This window comes from Arvicola amphibius, chromosome 5 (genome assembly GCF_903992535.2).
Source record: "Arvicola amphibius chromosome 5, mArvAmp1.2, whole genome shotgun sequence".
Lineage (NCBI taxonomy): Eukaryota > Metazoa > Chordata > Mammalia > Rodentia > Cricetidae > Arvicola > Arvicola amphibius.
Window position 1 is genome coordinate 88,236,625 of NC_052051.1, and position 19,827 is coordinate 88,256,451.

Consider the following 19,827-nt stretch of genomic DNA (forward strand, 5'->3'; position numbering starts at 1 on the left):
GTTGCTCCTCCAGGTGCAAGCAGACCCAAGGCTCAGGTGGTCCCTCCTCGAGGTGCAGATGGGGCCACTGCTCTGGTGGTCACCCCTCTAGGTGGATGTTGTGCCACTGATGTGGAACAAAGGTCTGTGTTCTGTCCATTGTCTTTTAAATAAATGCTGATTGGCCAGTAGCCAGGCAGTAAGTATAGGTGGGACAACCAGACAGGAAGTAGAGGCGGGGAGAATTCTGGGAAGAAGGAAGTCCTAGTCTGCAGTCCTGACCCAGCCACAGAAGAAGCAAGATGTGACGTCACATGGCTAACAGAAAAGAATAATGGGCTAATATAAATTATAAGAGTTAATAAGAAGCCTGAGCTAATGGGTCAATCAGTTTATAACTAATGTTGCTCTGTGTGATTTCTTTGGGACTTAATGACCACAGGAACCGGGCAGGACAGAAACCCTGACAACAGTGCCATGGTTCAGTAATTTCTTCTCTAGGTATAGAAGGGGATGAGGTTCTTGTGGTCGCAGCTGCAGCAGGGTATTCTCATATTGAGAATAGCAGTGGATACTGGCTGGGGAACAGGTGCTCTTTGCCAGAGAAAGTACTTATGATAGCTTCTGGAAGCCACTGCTGTTGTCTCCTGGTAGTTGCTTACTGCTCCTGATGGTCACTTGGCCCTCTGATGCTCTCCTGGGCAGGTTGCTTGAGCCCCTGACACTCTGCTGGACAGGCTACTTGGGTCTCTGATGCTCTCTCTCCCAGGTGGTTCGCTTGGGCCTCTGATGCTCTCCTATGTGGGTTGCTTGGGCTTCTTTGTTTTTAAAACCAGTATACAAAGTAATGGTTTCATTGTGGCATTTTCATACATACTTTGTCTTTTTGGTCTTCCTCTCCCACTTCCCAGCCTCCTTCCTTGATGTGAGCACACAGTATTATAGAGTAAAGATACAGCTGACTGATGTATAGTCAGATCCACGGGAGCGGACACTCCATATGGTGAGCCCAATTGGCAGAGCTTCAGGAACACTTGTCTTTTGATGGTCACTTTCAATTCTGTAGAAATCTTGTGAAATTATGACATTTTCCCTTCTATAATATCCTAGCAGTGTATAAATCATTCTTTAAATCTGACTTTTTCTGTACTGGTAAATGGATGACTTCTCCCACACCACAGGGCTCTCTCTGGTGTGAAGGTATTCAGTCAGCCAAACATTTGTTCTCATAATCAAATCTACATAAAGCCTGTCCCTCACAAATATCCTACTGACAGGGTTAATTGACAAGGAAGGAGCCCTAAGCAGGAGGTCCTGAGCTGGTGACAGTAAAAGGTCTGCGTGATCCTGAATTCTCTAGCACAAGATTCAGGGAGGTGTAAATTTACTGGCCTTTTGCTCTATCCTAACATGCTATTAATATTTTTGATTTACCCTTTACCTTGGTTTCAGTTAACATAAGATCATAGCCCAGGAAATTAACTGTTTTTTTCTTCCCCTGGATACAGAAAAAATGCTTGAGTCACTAAAACAGCCCCAGAAGAAGAAATTCCTTCTTACCTGGGTGCTGGCAGGTACCCCACTAGAGCTGGAAACAAAGTCTCCAAAGAAATTCCGTTTAACTCAGCTAGCTAGATGCTCATGCAAATCAAGTACCCTTGCCTTCCTCCCAGCCACCAGAGAAGGAAGTGCTCAGAAAGTCTAACAGCACTGCTGCATTTTCTACAATTATTAATCACAAACTTCTAGCTTAACTAGTTACACTTAAGAAATGTAGTTAGTGCAAGAAAAATTCTTAGAGTTTTATATTGATTCTTAATTAACCCTCCTGGTATCTGCCTGGTATCACTGTCACGCCCCCTCTGAGATGCAAGGCACTTCCTTGCCAGAGTCACCAGGTTTTTGTGATTCTGTGAAATGCAAGCTTGTTTACTTTGTGGGTATATAAACTAGAAGCCATGTGGGATGGAGAAGAACAGTGAAAGAACAATGAACAGCAAGGAGGAACATCAAAAGAAAAACATCAAGAGAGCATTGGAGAGAGCATAGAAAGAATAAATGAGACATGATAAAAGACTTACATGAGCTAATTTATTTTATTTACCCTCAGATATCTGTAGCCAGTTTTTACCTGCTATAGTGATCCTTATGAATCCTGAGAGGTTTAATGGGCTTAACCCCAACATAAACCTTGATACTTCTTCCAGCTTCTTGTCATATAGTCATTGCCCTTTCCCCTTCTCAATCCTTTAAGACTTCTTCCCCTTCACTTAGTTCCTTCCTAGTTTAATGGTCTATACACACAAGCACACACACATAAAAATTAAAATTGAGGATTCATCTGTGTTGTGATTTAAATGTAAAAATTTCCCTACAAGTTTGCCTGTTTGAATACTTGGTTCTTTTTTGCTATTGCTATTTTTGAAGGTTCTGAAACCTTTAGGAGGATGCAAAAGTTAAGTACAAAACAAACTGTAAAAGGTAAATACCAAACAAATAACTTCAAATCTTTTCATCAGTAAATGGGCTGATGAACAGACAGCTCTCAAAAGAAGCAGCACAAATGACCAGTGAAGAGTTTTAAAAGTGTTCAACATCCTTAGTCATCATTGGAATGAAAATCAAGAGCCAGATGGTGGTGGATCACACCTTTAATCCCAGCACTTGGGAGGCAGAGGTTGGACTCTGAGTACTTTGTAGGTACATCGGGACCAACTGCCTCACATTCCTGATGTTGTTTCCCACAACTGTTTTTCTGGCATTCCACAACAGCAACAAGAACAGTAACTAATGCAGCGTGTGAAAGTAAACGTGCCATTTCTGACTCGGGGCTACTTTGTTTAACAACAATTTTTCCATTTTCCTGCAAATGTCTTATTTAAGGCTGTGTTTATAATATTTTTCTTAGCCATTTATTAGGTGAAGGTTATCTAGTATGTGCCTTTCCTTTTTTTTTATTCTGAATAGACTAGCATTAAACATGGTTGTGCAACTATTTCTGTGGCAGGACTTGGGGTCCTTTAGGTATTTACTCAGGCGTGGTACAGTTGGTCACTGACTTCCATAGTGACTGGACCTTATCCTCACCAACATTTTCTGTCGTCTGTTTCCTTGATGTTGGCCAATCAGCTTGGGGTGGAATCTCAGTGATTTTGATATTTATTTTGTTTGTTTGTTTTTTCAAGACAGAGCTTCTCTGTAGCTTTGGGGCCTGTCCTGGAACTAGCTCTTGTAGACCAGATCTGCCTGCCTCTGCCTCCCAAGTGCTGGGATTAAAAGTGTGATCCACCACCATCTGGCTCTTGATTTTCATTCCAATGATGACTAAGGATGTTGAACACTTTTAAAACTCTTCACTGGTCATTTGTGCTTCTTCTTTTGAGAGCTGTCTGTTCATCAGCCCATTTACTGATGAAAAGATTTGAAGTTATTTGTTTGGTATTTACCTTTTGCAGTTTGTTTTGTACTTAACTTTTGCAGGTTTTCTTTTTAAAAGATATCCTAGATTTCAGGCCTGTCTGAAACATGGCTGGAGAAGATTTTCCTTCACTCTGCAGTCTGCCTCTTCAATCTGCTGACTGTTTTCTCCAGTCTACTTTTTTATTTCATATATTCTTATGGGTATTCTTATGGGTCAATGTCTGTGGTTGTAACAACATTACTATTTATTACACAATACAGAGTCCTGAGTGATAGATATTAACAGGGCTTTCCCAGTGATCGCATTTGATCCTTATTCCAAGTCTTCTCCTTACAGTGCTGGGGATGAAGTGAGTCTTGTGTAAACTATCTGCCATTGAGCTATACCCCTGCCCAAGCAGCAAACCTTAATTAACACTCGATAAACAGGACGTGAATAGGATTTAGTCGGTAAATATTCCTAAATGTGAAGACTGCTTGAGTCCAGTGCCTGTCTTCCGTCTCAGACCTCAGCAATTTAAGTGCAGATAACTCTGGGGCCTAGTAGCTTGTCTAAACCACACAGAGAGTGTAGTGAGGTGTACATATAGCTACACCAAGGATGTACAGCCATGAAAACAACATGATCTCAGGCATGCAACATTAGTTCATGGGGCTATATGTGTGAAATTACACTCTATGTATGTTCCACCATTTTACCTGAGTTTGGTAGGAATACCACCAGGGAGACCTTTGGGAGGTGAGAATAATAGTAGTGGATAGAATTTCAGTTCCTCACTTGAACACTTCCACAATGGACTCTTGAGAGGCAAGATAAGGAGTAGAAGGTAGTTTTAGGCTCACAGGGGAAGGTTCTTTGCCAGGCCAACAAATGGCCAGAAGTTTACTTTTGCATTTCATTCAGCATATGTATTAGTTATGTTTTTGAAACCAAATTTAGGAAAAACAGACTTTGCAAGTGGCATAGAGTGGGTTTCTATCTTGCATCACTTGCTGCCTTTGACTGAGGTGGTGCCTTAACCTCATGTCTGTTCTGGTGTGGGTCTGACAGAGCCTGTTCACACATCAGCCCAAAACCAGTGCCTTCCATACGTCCAGATTCAGGTTCTCTGTTCTTCCTGACAAGATGTTTCTCTATCACCCCTGCTCCACAAAAACAGAACAAAAGCACATCCCGAGTCGAACACTTTATATTACATCACAGGCAGTGGCTGGTGGAGGGCTCATGGCACAGCCTACTTGAATGGTATCAAGATGTTCTCAGGCTTGAATTCCATACCAAAATGTGCAAGGGTATATCTAGATGCTTCATGCAATTCACTGTTCTGAAGAAATAACACACACACGTGCAATGCACACACACATGCACCCACATGCATACACACATGCACATACACACATGCACATACAGCTGGACAGATGAAATCTAAAGAGAAACTCGATGAGATTTTATTAGTACCATTATTGTATACTTTGGCTTTATGTATTATATAGGCAAAATTAAAAAAGGAAAATGATTGTAAGAGGGAAATATTTTGTACAAAAATACAATGTTTTAAAAGCTCTTTAAGTATATTTCATATCATTACTAAAAGGTGGCCTATATATCTGTGTGTCTGCATATTCTTCCTACATTTGGGATTTCAGAAATGCACTGTTTACACAGAGCCTGTAACTCAACAACCAATGATAGTCTTTTTCTGATTGGAGCATTCCACATTCAGGAATATATAATTTTCATAAAATGTATGGTTAATGGCTGAGAAAAATCTATGTGATTCGGTCCATTTGCACACTGGAAATCAATGTATCAACTTGGGGGAGCATTTTAGCTCCCTAGTCCTTGGGTCATAGTGCAGTAGTGTGTCCATTTGTTTTCAATAACTGGTTTCAGTGTTTTCCCCATCCAATCTGGTGAGAAAGTGATGGAATTAGAAAGGAGTCTCCTTCACCTTTTGGAGGCTTCTGAAAACATGTTCCTGCTGTTACATCACACTGTGTTATAATGTGGATGACAGTACTGTAAGAGAAAAATAATGATGGGTGTTAATTTTGTTTGAGGAATACATTTTTTTATAACTTAAAACAGGAGGAGTCTTTAGGAAAGACATCATTCAAACAAGAATATTGGGAAGTTTTTCTTCAGATTAAGTAAAAGTTACATTTCATTTGAAGGGCCAATTCTAGGGAGTACTGTTCCCTACTCAACTCCCTCATGAGCAAAAACAAGACAAACATACAGTGCCTGGTTATCATCAACTGTAATCCCATGTTTAGCTATCTATGCTTCTGCCCTCAGCTAACCAGACAGTGTGTTCCTTATTTGATTGATATCCCTAGCACTCACACCACTACTTAACACACCAAAAGTACTCAGTACCTATCTTGAATGTGTATGTGAGTAATTTGAGTCCCAGTACTTCCAGAAATAAATGTGAACAAAGTCTAATTAGGTTTCTCTTTACCACTAATTAGCAAAATTAGCTTTATTGAACCCTAATGCACAAATTTATGAAGATTACTGATGAAAGTAAACTTCAGTTGACCTTAGTATATTTCTTTCTTTTTAATTTTAATTTTATTTTTATAATTGAATATGAGTGTTTTGCCAGCATGTATGTCTTTGCACCACAGGCATGGTGCCTGCCAAAGCCAGAAGAGAGCATCAGAGCCACTGGAACTGGAGTTACAGATGGCTATGAGCCACCATGTGGGTGTGCAAATCAAACCAGGGTCCTGTGCATGAGCAGTCAGTGCTCTTAACTGCAGAGCCTTCTCTATAGTCCCCTTAGTATATTTTCAAAGTTGTGTCATAAGGTCCAAAAATTGCTATCCACATTCCTTCCCCGTCTCATCTGCTACCCTGCTCTAAAGAGGGTCATGTAGTAAATGAAACTTTAGATAGCGTCTTATGAAGCCAAGGTGAATCTCCACAGAATTCTTTGACATAAGCATGTTGAAGACATGCAGACCATAGCCATCCACTGTACTAGTACAAAGAATGGCCTATATTAAACGTTCAGTAAAGTACTGTAGATTAATTGCTTGAATTCAGTTAAGTACTATAGATTAACTGCTTGAATTCAGTTAAGTACTGTAGATTAACTGGTTGAATTGGTAGGATGTGGATATCTACATTCCCCAAAAACATCACATTGGAGCGAAATGAATAATAATTAACTGGCAATATTATAAACTGATGAGTCACTGTTTCTCCACGGAGATTGATAATCCTGCTACTAAGCAGCAGAAGTAGGTTGGAAACTCAGACCCAAGAGCCACCTCTCCCCCTTTACAAGACCAGAGCCCTTCAGCTCCATTGTAAGCCATGAGGCTGCTTACCTGCCTCCCTTTCTTTCTCACAAATGAAGTTATTGATTTCATCACACTGGAAGTCATTCCACTGCCCAGCGGAAATCAGCCCAGCACAGTCTTCTCCTGGCCCGTGGCCATCACCCCAGTTGTCTGGCTGTCCAGCTTTCCAGTTTCTTTTAACAAAACAGAAAAGGGGTGTTATTGACATAGTATGCAGAGGTTTTCTTTGCTCAAGAACACCAGAGGATTGAAAAAACATAAACCCGAAGCATACCATTTGTTGTGGAATGAATAGGCATCCACATTTAGCTGTTTGCAGAGGAATGTGAAGTGCAGCCTGGCCTTGCAGGCTCATTATCCTCTGCTGTAAGACATCAACCCAGTGAGCCTCATATTACTGTAGAGGGGATGAGTCCTTTGACATAGTGGGGTGAATGGCTTTTAGCTTCACCCAGCAATGTGGATTTCTGGGCATGTGTCTATAGTTAAGCAGGGATAATACGCACTCTTGGGTATCTTGGATATCTCACACAAATGTATATGCACATAGCTCTTGTGAGACTACACAGGGATCTGTGGACATTGGTGTGTCTTGTCTCTAATATGTCTAAGGGTCGGGAAGGGAAAGTGAGAGCATATTGATGCACATTTACAGAAACCCACAACCACAAACAATTGGCTGTGGCTCTGGCTCAGCTGGACTTGGCTGACAGCTTCAGAAAATAGTAATTTAATATTACTGAAAATTACTCAAGCATTTCTCTACTTTTGGGAAAGAAATTTTATTTGCATTTATTACACAAACACACACACATGAGAGAGAGAGAGAGAGAGAGAGAGAGAGAGAGAGAGAGAGAGAGAGAGAGAGAATACACTAGAGAGCATATGCATGTGCTATAGTGTATGTGAAAGTGAGAGGACAACTTGAGATAATCAGTTCTCTCCTTTCCACCATGTGGGTCACAGAAACAAATTCAGGTCATCAGGATTGGTGACTACTGATACTTTTACTCACTGAGCAATTTCTCTAGCCCAGGAAAAATATTTTTTATTTATATTTATTTTGAGAGACTGATTAGCCCTGTCTGAATTCAACTCACAGAGATCTGTCTGCCTCTCCTCCTAAATGCTGGGATTAAAGGTATGCACTACCATGCCTGACTAGAAGAGGATACATATTTATTAATTTATTTAAATATTTTTTAAAGACAGGATTTCTTGATGTAGTCCTGGCTGTCTTAGAGCTTACTATGTAGACCAGGCTGCCCTTAAACTCATAGAGATCCACCCATCTCTGCCTCTTAAAAGTTTCACCATGCCCAGCAGGAAAGAGGATTTCCTTTCTTTCTTTCTTTCTTTCTTTCTTTCTTTCTTTCTTTCTTTCTTTCTTTCTTTCTTTCTTTTCCTTCCTTCCTTCCTTCCTTCCTTCCTTCCTTCCTTCCTTCCTTCCTTCCTTTCTTTCTGAGACAGGGTTTTTCTGTAGCTTTGGGGCCTGTCCTGGAACTCACTCTGCAGAGCCTCTAGCTCATAGAGATTTGCCTGCTTCTGCCTCCTGAGTTCTGGGATTAAAGGCATGTGCCACCACTGCCTGGCAAGGAAAGAGAATTCTTAAAAACAAGTTTTGTGAGTTTTTTGGGGGGTGTGTTGTGGGGGGGGGCGGCTAGGCAGTCCTGAGAATTGAGTTAAAACATTCCTGCATGTTAGGCGAGTGCTCCACCACTACCTATGTTTACGCCAAACTCTCTTTTGAGACAAGGTCTCACTAAGTTGCCCAAGCTGGCCTTGAATTCATTCTATAGGCTATACTAGTCTTTAACGTGTGATCCTCTGTAAGCGGAGGCTGCTCGTTAATTTCCCAGCCGCTCAGACCCGAAATAATCACACAGAAACTGTATTATTACAACACTGCTTGGCTTATTAGCTCACACTTCTTATTGGCTAGCTCTTATATCTTAAATTAACCCATTCCTATTATTTTATAGGCTTGTGGTTTACTGGAAAGTTTCCAGCATGTCTCTCTCCTGTGGCGGCTATATGGCTTCTCTCTGACTCTGCTTACTCTCTCTTTCTCCGTCTGCTTGGAATTCCTGCCTTGACCTATTCTGCACTGCAATAGGACCAAAGCTGCTTTTTTTAAAATTAACCGATGGTATTCATGACATACAGAGGGGAACCCTACATCACCTCCCCCATTTTGTCTAAATAAAAAGGTTTTAACTTTAACATAGCAAGATTATATGTAACAAAACAGTTACCAAGCAACAATTATAGTTACAATATTTATACCTACTTTATCTTTTATCATAACTAAGGAAAACTATAATAATAGCTATCTATTCTTCAACTCCATCAAAGACCCCAGAAGGATACAATATTACCTAAGGTAACAGCAACTTTCAAAACTCTAAAATTGACAGAGATATCTAGCTGCCTGGACAGTCACCCAAACTTCTTCTGTAACACTGGGGCATCCATCTTCAGCCTACAGGCCTATAGTACCCTGTAGATTTTTCCATGAAGCAGGAAATTTCAAAGACAGTTCCACCTATATTGGCAGTTTGTCAGTCACTTTCTTCTGTGTCCTGAAGAATGTCTGGCAGACTCTTTCATGAAGCAGGAACCCTGAAGGACTGAACCTTAGGCAAGTTCAGCAGTCATTTTTCTGTGGGTTCTGCATATCCAGTTCATAGAGCATACTATCAAGAAGTCCAGGCAAGAGCAGTTTCTTACCAAAATGGCTAGCATAGTTCCAAAAGGAACCTCTTCAATGTCCATTTTCTTCTAGAAGTAAATTGGTACTGCCAGGAACAGATGTATCTCTTGTTGAGAAATGTCCTAAGTTCTTAAAACATTTTAAATGCCTTATTCTGTTAGTCTTTGAAATGTTTGAAGAATACCTATCCATCTGAAATATATCTCTGTACATCTAGAAAACCTAACTAATTAACCTAACTAACATGACTACAGTTTAATTATTATAGATGACTATCTCTTAACCTATATTTCTTAATCATATATTGCATTTCAAATGAGCTGCACAAACACAATACCTTAATCAAAACAGAAATATACATATAACAAAATTGACCTTAAATTTATATCAATAGACCAAGATCCATAACAATGCAAAGTATTCATCTCTATAGCATATCCCCCTTTAAATGTAAATAAACATTTATAAACAATATTTGGGAATTTGGGTATAGTTCTCTCCAAACTGCTTCCTGCTTTTTGTTGGGCAAAGTATTTTTGGGTGTTCATGGTGACCTTTCCGGGGGGAGGCATCTTGGTCCATGAAACCATCTTAGTCAGAAAGGAATCTACAGGTTCTTATCTGTAACATGAGGGCCTGCTTGTTGGGGTTTCTGTCCTGCCCAATTCCCACAGCCGGCAAGCACCAAAGAAAATCACACAGAGGTCTCCATAAGTTATAAACTGATTGGCCTATTAGCGCAGGCTCCTTGTTAACTCTTATAACTGTTAACCCATTCTTATCTAATGTTAGCCACATGGCTCAGTACCTTTTTCAGCGGGGCAGGTCACATCCTACTTTTTCGGTGTCTGGACAGGACTGTGGAGGAATGGGCTTCCTCCTTCCCAGAATTCTCCTGTCCTCCTTGCCCCACCTCTACTTCCTGTCTACTAGCCAATCAGCGTTTATTTAAACATAAATGACAGAATACAAAATTGTCCTGCACTGTAGTGTGGAGCTGAGCAGGCCTGCTTTTCATCCCACTCGGCTCCTGCATGGCTGGCTAGCTTATGCCCCGAAATAACAGCACACAAACTGTATTCATTTAAACACTGCCCGTCCCATTAGTTTCAGCCTCTTACTTACATCTTGATTAACCCATATCTAATAATCTGTGTAACACCACGAGTGGTGTCTTACTGGGAAAGATTCAGCACGTCTGACCTGGTGGCTGGCATCATGGCGACTGTCTCAGAGAGGAGAGGCATGGCATCTGCCCCAGAGAGGTGAGCCATGGCGATTGTCTCTGAGAGGAGAGGTGGGGCAATTGTCTGAGCCATCTACCTCACTTCCTTCTTCCTGTTCTGTCTACTCCACCCACCTAAGGGCTGGTCTATTAAATGGGCCAAGGCAGTTTCTTTATTAAAGAATGAAATCAACACAAACAGAAGACTCTCCCACATCACTGCATCACTCATCCTCTGTAGAAACAAAGCAGAACCTCTTTTCCAAAGCAACATATCCTTAAACCCAAATTTTGAATCAGGATACCTTTAAAATATATGTTGGTTTAGCTTAGTGGTCAGTGCAATGAAATGTCTGTCTGTACTTAGCTCATTCACAGTCAAAAATTCAAAGAAAACACAGTAATATACATAATCCAGTGTGTTTCACTTTTACATGGCTTATTTTTCTTTACACCTTTAATCTATGACTGTCTGTACTCTGTGTGATTCTCATGGGATGAGGACCACACCTCCCAGAAGGATCAGTTTTACCCAGCCGGACTGGAAGACTACATTTCCCGGAAACACCACAACGGACAACCACGCCTACGCAGATTCTTATATATACCAGTGTTAAATCCATCCTCTTCCCTTTTTTCCTCCCTCCCTTGACCCGCACTGTGGAGCACCCCCTTCCCTTAATAAACAATCCTCCCACGCACGTGGTCGCGTCCTGGGTCTCCCTTCCTCCCGCTCCGCGATACACCCCACGCTGAAAAAGAAGAACAGCATTGGTGCCGAACCCGACGGCTGTGTCCCCCGGATTTCGGGACTGGGGCTCCGGGCTTGGCGCCAGCCTGGTTCCCCCGGACCGTGCTGGACTGGCTTAAGAACTGGAGACCTGAGACCTGAGGACCGGAGGCCCTATGGACTAAACCACTTGCTTCACATCTCAACACCTGCCTGTGCGTGGCTCTTCATCCAACACCGGCTTCAACCGTGAGTTCGTTCCCTTCTAGCTGATCAAACGACCCTGGCCCACCCACTGGTCGTCACTAAGCACTCGACGGCCTGTTGGTTGTTTCTAGGGTCGGGGGGACTTCTCTGGTCCCCTTCTCCAGCCTTCAATCCGGCTTGCGTTCCCAGCTCTGACCGTGATTGAGATGGCAAAAAAGCCTCTCACTCCGCTTGCACCCGGGGCCTGGGGCTCCCGGCTTTCTTTTCCTTTCTTCCTTCCCTGCTTCTGACTCTCCACGTGATCACTACGGTGTGATCTCCCGTCCAGGATGGAGGCTTGGTCTTGCTGTACCCCTCCTGTCTGAGGAACGGTCCTCTTGTAGACTTGAGGGTTCAGCCAGCCAAGCATAACATTCCGCGCGTGGCACCGGGACGCTGGGTCACGTGCCTGAATGTTTGTTCCATCTGCATGCATTTCACCTGCCAGGAATGGTCCTTTTAAGGTTTGATGTGCTACGGGGTTTTTCTTTTTTTTGCGGGCGTGTTCACGGTCTAGCTATGGGAGCCAAGTCGTCCAAGCTGTTCCCCCCCCATCCCCACTGGGGAAGCTCTTAGAAACACTCAAGCCCCACGCTCTAATGCCAAGCGTTCGTCAAACAAAGTTAATACGTCTATGCTCAAAAAAATGGCCCACATATTCCTTAGAGGGTAATTGCAAATGGCCACCTAACGGTACCTGTGAACCCGATATTTTATGGGAGTTAGCCAATCACTGCTATTGCACAGGCAGATGTAAAGAACTAATATACGTCTCTGCTTTCTTTTACCTAGCTCTCAAGATAGATTCTTCTGCCCTTTCTCGTTGTTCGTCTGCTCACATGTTTCTAGCTATGCCAGCTGCTGCTAATTCAAGACCAGCCACTCCCGCAATGGACCCTGAGGATGAACCCCCACCTTCCAGGCCCAGGAGAACAGCCTCCCTTCGTTCCGCCCAGGCGGACGACACTCTACTTAAATCCTCCAAGGTCTCCTTTAGGTCTAAGGAACGACCTCCCAAAGCTAAAAAATCTTCACCTAACCTTGCTTCCTCCAGGTCCAGATGTAACAAAACTCCACCTAAACATTCTTCTTCCCGCTCTCCTCCCAGCAGGTCCTCATCCGGCTCCACCAGCTCCTCCTCCTCTCCCTCCCCTCCCCCTTTGCGCAGACGGTCCCGGTCTAGGTCTCGGCGAAGATCACGTGGGACTTCAGGTGCTTCATCCTTCCCATCGCCCAACCGCCCGACTCTGCCTCCTCGGTCTTCTAGGGTATCACGGTGTTCTCCGCATTCCCGCACTCTAGCACCCTCATTCACCTCTCCTCTTACACGCGTGCGCAGGTGGTCACCGGGCCAGATCCTGATCCGGATCAAATTAAGCCTGCGGCCATCCTGCCGCTGCGGGAGGTTGCTGGGGTAGATGATCTAGTAAAGGTTCATGTTCCGTTCTCATTGTCCGAGCTCTCTCACGTGGCTAACTTACTTGGGTCTTACACCTGTAACCCTACCACTTTTATTAAGGAATTTCAGTACCTAACACAGTCTTATAATATGACATTCCATGACGTGTACACCATATTAGCCAATAATCTCCTGCCCGAGGAACGCAGACGGGTTTGGGAACAGGCAAGACAATACGCAGACGAGGTTCACCAAACTCTATCATCACACCCCCTTGGAGCAGAGGCGGTTCCGGAACAGGACCCCCATTGGGATTATAACAGCCCAGGGGATATCCTGGCCAGAGACCAATTCATAACATGTCTCCTGGCGGGCCTATGTAAGGCTGCCCTCAAACCGGTAAATTATTCTAAACTCTCAGAGGTCATTCAGGATACAAAGGAAAATCCTTCTTCATTTCTGGACCGTCTCACAAAGGCCCTGTTACAGTTCACAAACCTAGACCCGGAGAGTACGGAAGGCAGAAACATACTAATGACTCATTTTTTTAATCAGTGCTATCCAGATATCAAAGCCAAACTCAGGCGTTTGGAAAATGGCCCTTTAACCCCACAGGTGGAAGTTCTAGAGGTAGCCTTTAAGGTATATCACTCGAGAAATGACAAGGCCCACGGTTGCTGCCACATGGTACCCTCAGCTGCTCAACCAACCGACATGATGGGCTATTCGTCCCGCCCCAACCGGGCACCACCCCAGCCTCCCGGAAGGCGTGATCCACCGGGTCCGTGCTTCAAATGTGGTAAGATGGGCCACTGGGCCCGAGCATGCCCCAATCCCCAACACAGCCCCAAGGGACCTTGCCCAAGGTGTCACAGGGAAGGTCACTGGTCTATAGATTGTCCTCGTGTGCTCAGTGATGCAGACACAGAGAATGCCCAAGTGGACCTCTTGGGTCTGGCCTTGGATGACTGAAGGTGCTCGAGCTCCGCCCCGACTGCCACGGTCATCTGCAGCCAGGAGCCACGGGTACTTCTCACTGTATCGGGAAGGCTCATCTCATTTCTCTTGGATAACGAAGCTACGTATTCGGTTCTGAGGGAATTTTGGGGGCCAACCTCTCCTTCAAATTCCCCTATTGTCGGGGTAGGGGGACAGCCCTATTTGCCCCAGTGGACTCTGCCACTCAATTGCGTGTTTAGAGGTATTTTTCTCACTCATTCATTTTTAGTCATGCCAACCTGCCCCGTGCCCTTAATGGGAAGAGATCTTTAAGCTAAACTGGGAGCCTCCATTTCTTTTGCTCCCCCCACTCGCTTTGTTCCAGACTCGCCAACGACACAGTTACTGTTGCTCCTGGCTCCCCAGCCTTCTGACACTAACGCCTCTCTTCCTCTTCCAGCCTCCCTGGTGGATCCTCTGGTATGGGACACTCAAAATCCTGCCGTTGCTAAACACCATTCCCCTGTGGTCATTCAATTACAGGACCCCACCAGATACATTACTCAAGCTCAGTACCCTCTCTCTTCCCAGAGCCGTAGAGGACTTAAACCGATTATCTCTGACCTTTTGAGGAAAAGACTGCTCCGCACCACCTCCTCCCCTTTCAACACCCCTATACTGGCTGTTAAGAAACCTAACGGGACTTATCGTTTGGTCCAGGATCTCCGGCTTATTAACTCAGCTGTTGTTCCCCTTCACCCAGTGGTTGCTAATCCCTTTACACTTTTATCCAATATTCCTCCAGGAACCTCTCACTTTTCAGTTCTGGACCTTAAGGATGCCTTTTTCTCCATTCCCCTTAGCCCTCAATCTCAAAACATCTTTGCCTTCACCTGGACTGACCCGGACACTAATTTCTCCACACAGCTCACCTGGACCATCCTTCCCCAGGGATTCCGGGACAGCCCACACCTCTTTGGCCAGGCTTTGGCCTCTGATCTGCTTTCACTGTCTCTCCATAAATCAAAAATAATTCAATATGTAGATGACATTCTCCTATGCAGCCCGTCTTTGGAGATCAGCAAGACGGACACTGCTGCCCTATTAAACTTCCTATCCTAAAGGGGCTATAGAGTCTCATCCTCTAAGGCCCAGATGTCCACTACTGAGGTAACGTATTTGGGTTTAACCATAACCCCAACACAAAAGGCTATTACTCTAGACAGAAAAAAACTAATTCAATCCCTTACAGTTCCTTTGACCAAAGAGGAGGTCTTATCGTTCCTGGGAGTGGCCAATTTCCTGCGTTCCTGGATCCCTTCCTTTTCCCTTTTAGCTCGTCCCCTGTACGAAGCAGCTCTGGGCTCCCTGCGTGAGCCCTTATCCCATTCGATCATAAAGCCCTTCCAGAGACTCCAACGGGCTCTCATTCAAGCCCCAGCTCTTCATCTTCCGGATTTAACTCGTCCCTTTTCTCTTTATGTAGCAGAGAAGGAGGGATACGCTCTTGGGGTTTTAGGACATCAACTGGGAACTTCTTTTGTGCCTGTAGCATACCTGTCAAAGAAGATGGACCTCACCACTCGGGGCTGGGCACCCTGCATACGTGCGCTGGCAGCTGCTGAGCTTCTGATTCGTGAGTCAAAAAAACTGACCTTTGGAGCGCATACCACAGTCTTCTCTCACCATAACTTGTCCAATCTCCTAACTTACAAAGGCTTACAAACCCTACCCCTTCTCGAGTTCTTTCCCTACAGGTGGCGCTGGTGGAAGATGCCAGTCTCATGTTTCAATGCTGCCCACCTCTTAATATCTCAAACCTTCTACCTCGACCTAAGGTTGATGACTCCCCATCCCACTCCTGCATTGAAATCCTAGAGGATCTACTACCTCACCCCTCACATATACAGGAGGACAAACTGTCCCAGGCCACTTACACCTGGTACACAGATGGCAGCTCCTTTTTATGTGATGGGACTCATAAAGCGGGTTATGCTATAGTATCAGATACAGAGATAATTGAGGAAAAGGCACTCCCTGCTCATACTACCAACCAGCAGGCTGAACTAATAGCTCTCACCTGCTCCACTTTGTTAAGGCTCATCTCCAACCTACTCCTGAGGATATAAGATTTCTAAAGGCCATGACTACCTCCTGTCAGATCTGTCAAAAGTCAGATCCTAAGACTAAATACCATAGCTTCCCTTTTCCTACCCATCAGGCTAGGGGCTCTCTTCCAGGAACTGACTGGCAGCTGGACTTTACTCATATGCCTACAGTCAAAAGAGTTAAATATCTTCTGGTTTTGGTGGATACAATGTCCTGGTGGGTTGAAGCCTTCCCCACTACTAACAAGAGAGCCCAGACAGTCTCCGATATTCTTCTCCGAGAAATCATCCCCCGGTTTGGGATTCCAACCTCTCTCCAATCAGACAACGGCCCTGAATTCACCTCCCAGATTTCTCAAAACCTGTCCAAGGCTCTCGACATTCCTTGGCATTTTCATATCCCGTACCATCCTCAGTCTTCAGGTAAGGCAGAGCGTGCCAATTGCTCTCTAAAGGACACCCTTCTTAAGTTGTCACAGGAACTGCATCTCGACTGGGTAAAGCTCTTACCTTTGGCCCTTCTTAGACTCAGGGCCCTACCAAAGAGCCCGCTGTTTATTTCACCCTTTGAACTCATGTATGGATGGCCAGTTCTAACCCCTGGCCTTCCACCTAAAACCTCCCCCCTACCTTATCACCTGCTCACGCCATTACTAACCCACTTACGCTCGCTACTGTGGAATTTCACTGATCACTCATTACCTCGGCCATGTGCTAATCCATGTCCACCACCAATTAAGATTGGAGAACAGGTACTATTTTCTCCCCCAGGTCAACGTCCCTCACCCCTTTCCCCTAAATGGCAGGGTCCCCTCAGAGTAATTCTTCTAACTCCCACAGCTGCCAAGCTTGAAGGACTTCCTCACTGGATTCACCTGTCACACTTTAAACCGTTTACTCCTCCAACTCAAAAAGATTCCTCATTCACAGTAACTCAGACAGGACCTTGCTCTCTCAAGTTCCAGAGGACACCAACTTCAGTACAAGAAAAATAACGGTTCCATCTACACTTAACTCTTTATTACACTAACACACCCTCTTCCTTTTCCTTTTCCTATGTATGACCTCTAAATTCTAAATAACTACTTAGTTGTCGTTACAGGAATCATCATTGCTCACGGAGACAAGGGATTCAGATGATAAATATGGTCAAAAAACCTTATTTCTCTTTTAAGGCATTTTCTTTAAGTTCTAGGAAGCCAGCTTGACACACCTGAATGGATTGGACACGAACAAAATAAGTATTCAAACGGAATAAGTATCATTTAATTTTTTATCACTCTTGGCCTCAAAAAAACCCTAAAGCCCCCCACTACCTCGAATCCTTAAGCCTCATATTCCCCCCCCCTTAATCTTTCCTTTCCTAATGCGATTCTTGTTTTCCAGCACCTAACGACAACCCAGTTCCTCAAGACACCAACGGATGCGGTTTCAATCAGCCATCCCCGGGACACGGACCACCAGGACATCCCAGGACGTCAGTAAACAGGACATCATTACCAGGACACACCGGAACCATCCCAGGACGCCAGCAAATGGGACCAGGACACCAGGACATGGAGGACATTGAACACCCCCCCCCCAAAAAAAAATCCCTCGACGCCCACAAAGTCAGCAGGAAGCAGCTATGAGACCGGGCTACGCCCCATTCCCTACCCACTAAGACTCCCCCTCAAATTTTTAATAAATAAAGGTGGAGATGTGATTCTCATGGGATGAGGACCACACCTCCCAGAAGGATCAGTTTCACCCCGCCGGACTGGAAGACTACATTTCCCAGAAACACCACAACGGACAACCATCGCCTACGCAGATTCTTATATATACCAGTGTTAAATCCATCCCTTTCCCTTTTCTCCTACCTCCCTTGACCCGCACTGTGGAGCACCCCCTTCCCTTAATAAACAATCCTCCCACGCACGTGGTCGAGTCCTGGGTCTCCCTTCCTCCGGCTCCGCGATACACCCCACGCCGAAAAAGAAGAACAGCACTCTGTCTATTTAAAGACTTTGTTTTATGTTTTCAAAACCATTTACTTTTTAAAAATAACTGTCTATATTCTTTTTGTCTCTCTCCCAAGCCTATGTACAGTTTTAAACACAGTGTCTTTCTTAGAGGTCTTTCATGTCTGAATCTGCCCTGTGTGTATCTGTAATTCTTTTCTGTCCAGGAGCGCTTCTTAAAATGCTAAGGACTAAGGCTAGGACTAAGGGTGCTTTGCCTTTTGGCTCTGCTCCGATCAACATGGTGGGGGTTGTTCAGTACAGCTTTGCAAACCATGCTCACAACCCCATCTTCAGGCACAAAGTGGGTTGCCAGTAAGTATGTTGTAGCACTCTGCTCAGAAACCCCATTTAAATGCTTCATAGCTGGGCCTCCTGAAAGAGTCAGAGCTGTTCATGTTGGCGAACCAGGAAGCCACCATTTTTGAAGAAGCTGCACAGTTTTTACTGCACCCCTCTTAAAGGAGACACAGTGCCATGAGCTTATCCAGAAAAAAAATTGTGGTTACCAAGAAACTGTGCTAAACTTTATTTTGTGTCTAGAATTCTTTCCCAAAACTCTTTCAGGTTTTATGTGGATGTAGTTGCCTCATGTTGGTGCACCATTCTATAGGTAGTGGCCGCTCATTCATTTCCTGGCTGCCCAGACCCGATATAATCACAGAGAAACTGTATTATTACAACACTGCTTGGCCTATTAGCTCATGCTTCTTATTGGCTAGTTCTTATATCTTAAATTAGTCTATTCCTATTATTTTATGTTTTACCAAAAGTCTCATCTGTCTTATGCAGGATTTACATGGCTTCTCTCTGACCCCCCCACCCCCCTGCCTACTCTCTCCTCCTCTTTCTGCTTGGAATTCCTGCTTTGCCCTATTCTGTGCTGTAAGAGGCCCAAAGTAGATTCTTTATTAACCAAAGGTATTCATAACATACAGAGGGGAATCACACATCAATCCTCCTGCCTCAGCCTCCTGAGAAGCTGGGATTCTAAGCTGAGAAAGTTTTCTTTAAGATGAGTTTACTTGAGGCCCCCTAACTTGGATGCTGCTGCTCATTTCTATGCAGTGAATTGGGTATGACCCCAGACTATTCTGGAAGGTCCTTTTTAAGAGGCAAATTCATACACAGAGGCTTGTGGTTTCTGTTTGAGACAAACTGACTTCTTAGAAAGGGTCCCCTGAAACATCTGTAACAATGGTACTTACAAAAATGCCTCATTACCTCACTAGCCACAGAGTATCTGAGGGCCACCAGAGTTGAGAGCTCAAACTGCCTTCTATGTTTTGACAACAAGATCACCAAAGTCAGAAAGCAATGAGAAAGAAGAGACAAGCATAGACAAATGTTGGGACAGCCAGACAGAGTAATGCTCAACTAATCACAAATGTGGATTTGGGGATTTGAAAAAAAATAGTGACCCCAGTTAAATCTAATGATGCAAAGATAACTTAGAAGGAGATATCTACCCATGAGAGGAAACTACAAGTAAGAATCAGGAAACATTCACTCACTTCACTAATACTCATGGAGAATGTACTATGAACTAACTGGGTATAATTTAAGCCTTGGTAACAGAAAAGCACAGAACCAAGTTCCAACTCTCATGGAACTTACATAACAGACTTGAGGATGAATTAAGACTTTCACTCTGTCAGTGGTACCCAGAAGAATGGACTGGGAAGAAAAGGAGCTCCTTTTCACAAATGCTTTCTTGTGTGTCCACCTTCCAGGTCACCTCTGTAAAGGT

The 19,827-nt window shown here is 44.2% G+C and overlaps 1 protein-coding gene across 1 annotated transcript in view; it reads right to left on the reverse strand.

The window, feature by feature from the left end:
- Nucleotides 1–4,826: 4,826 nt before the first annotated feature.
- Nucleotides 4,827–19,827, reverse strand: part of Colec12 (collectin subfamily member 12) — a 214,085-nt gene continuing 199,084 nt past the window's right edge. Inside the window, exons 9-10 of the mRNA XM_038330579.1 lie at nt 6,742–6,887; nt 4,827–5,419 (exon numbers count right to left, since the gene is read on the reverse strand). Of these exons, the coding sequence (XP_038186507.1) occupies nt 5,400–5,419; nt 6,742–6,887 (166 nt within the window). The 3' untranslated portion in view covers nt 4,827–5,399. The remainder of the gene's footprint in view (nt 5,420–6,741; nt 6,888–19,827) is intronic.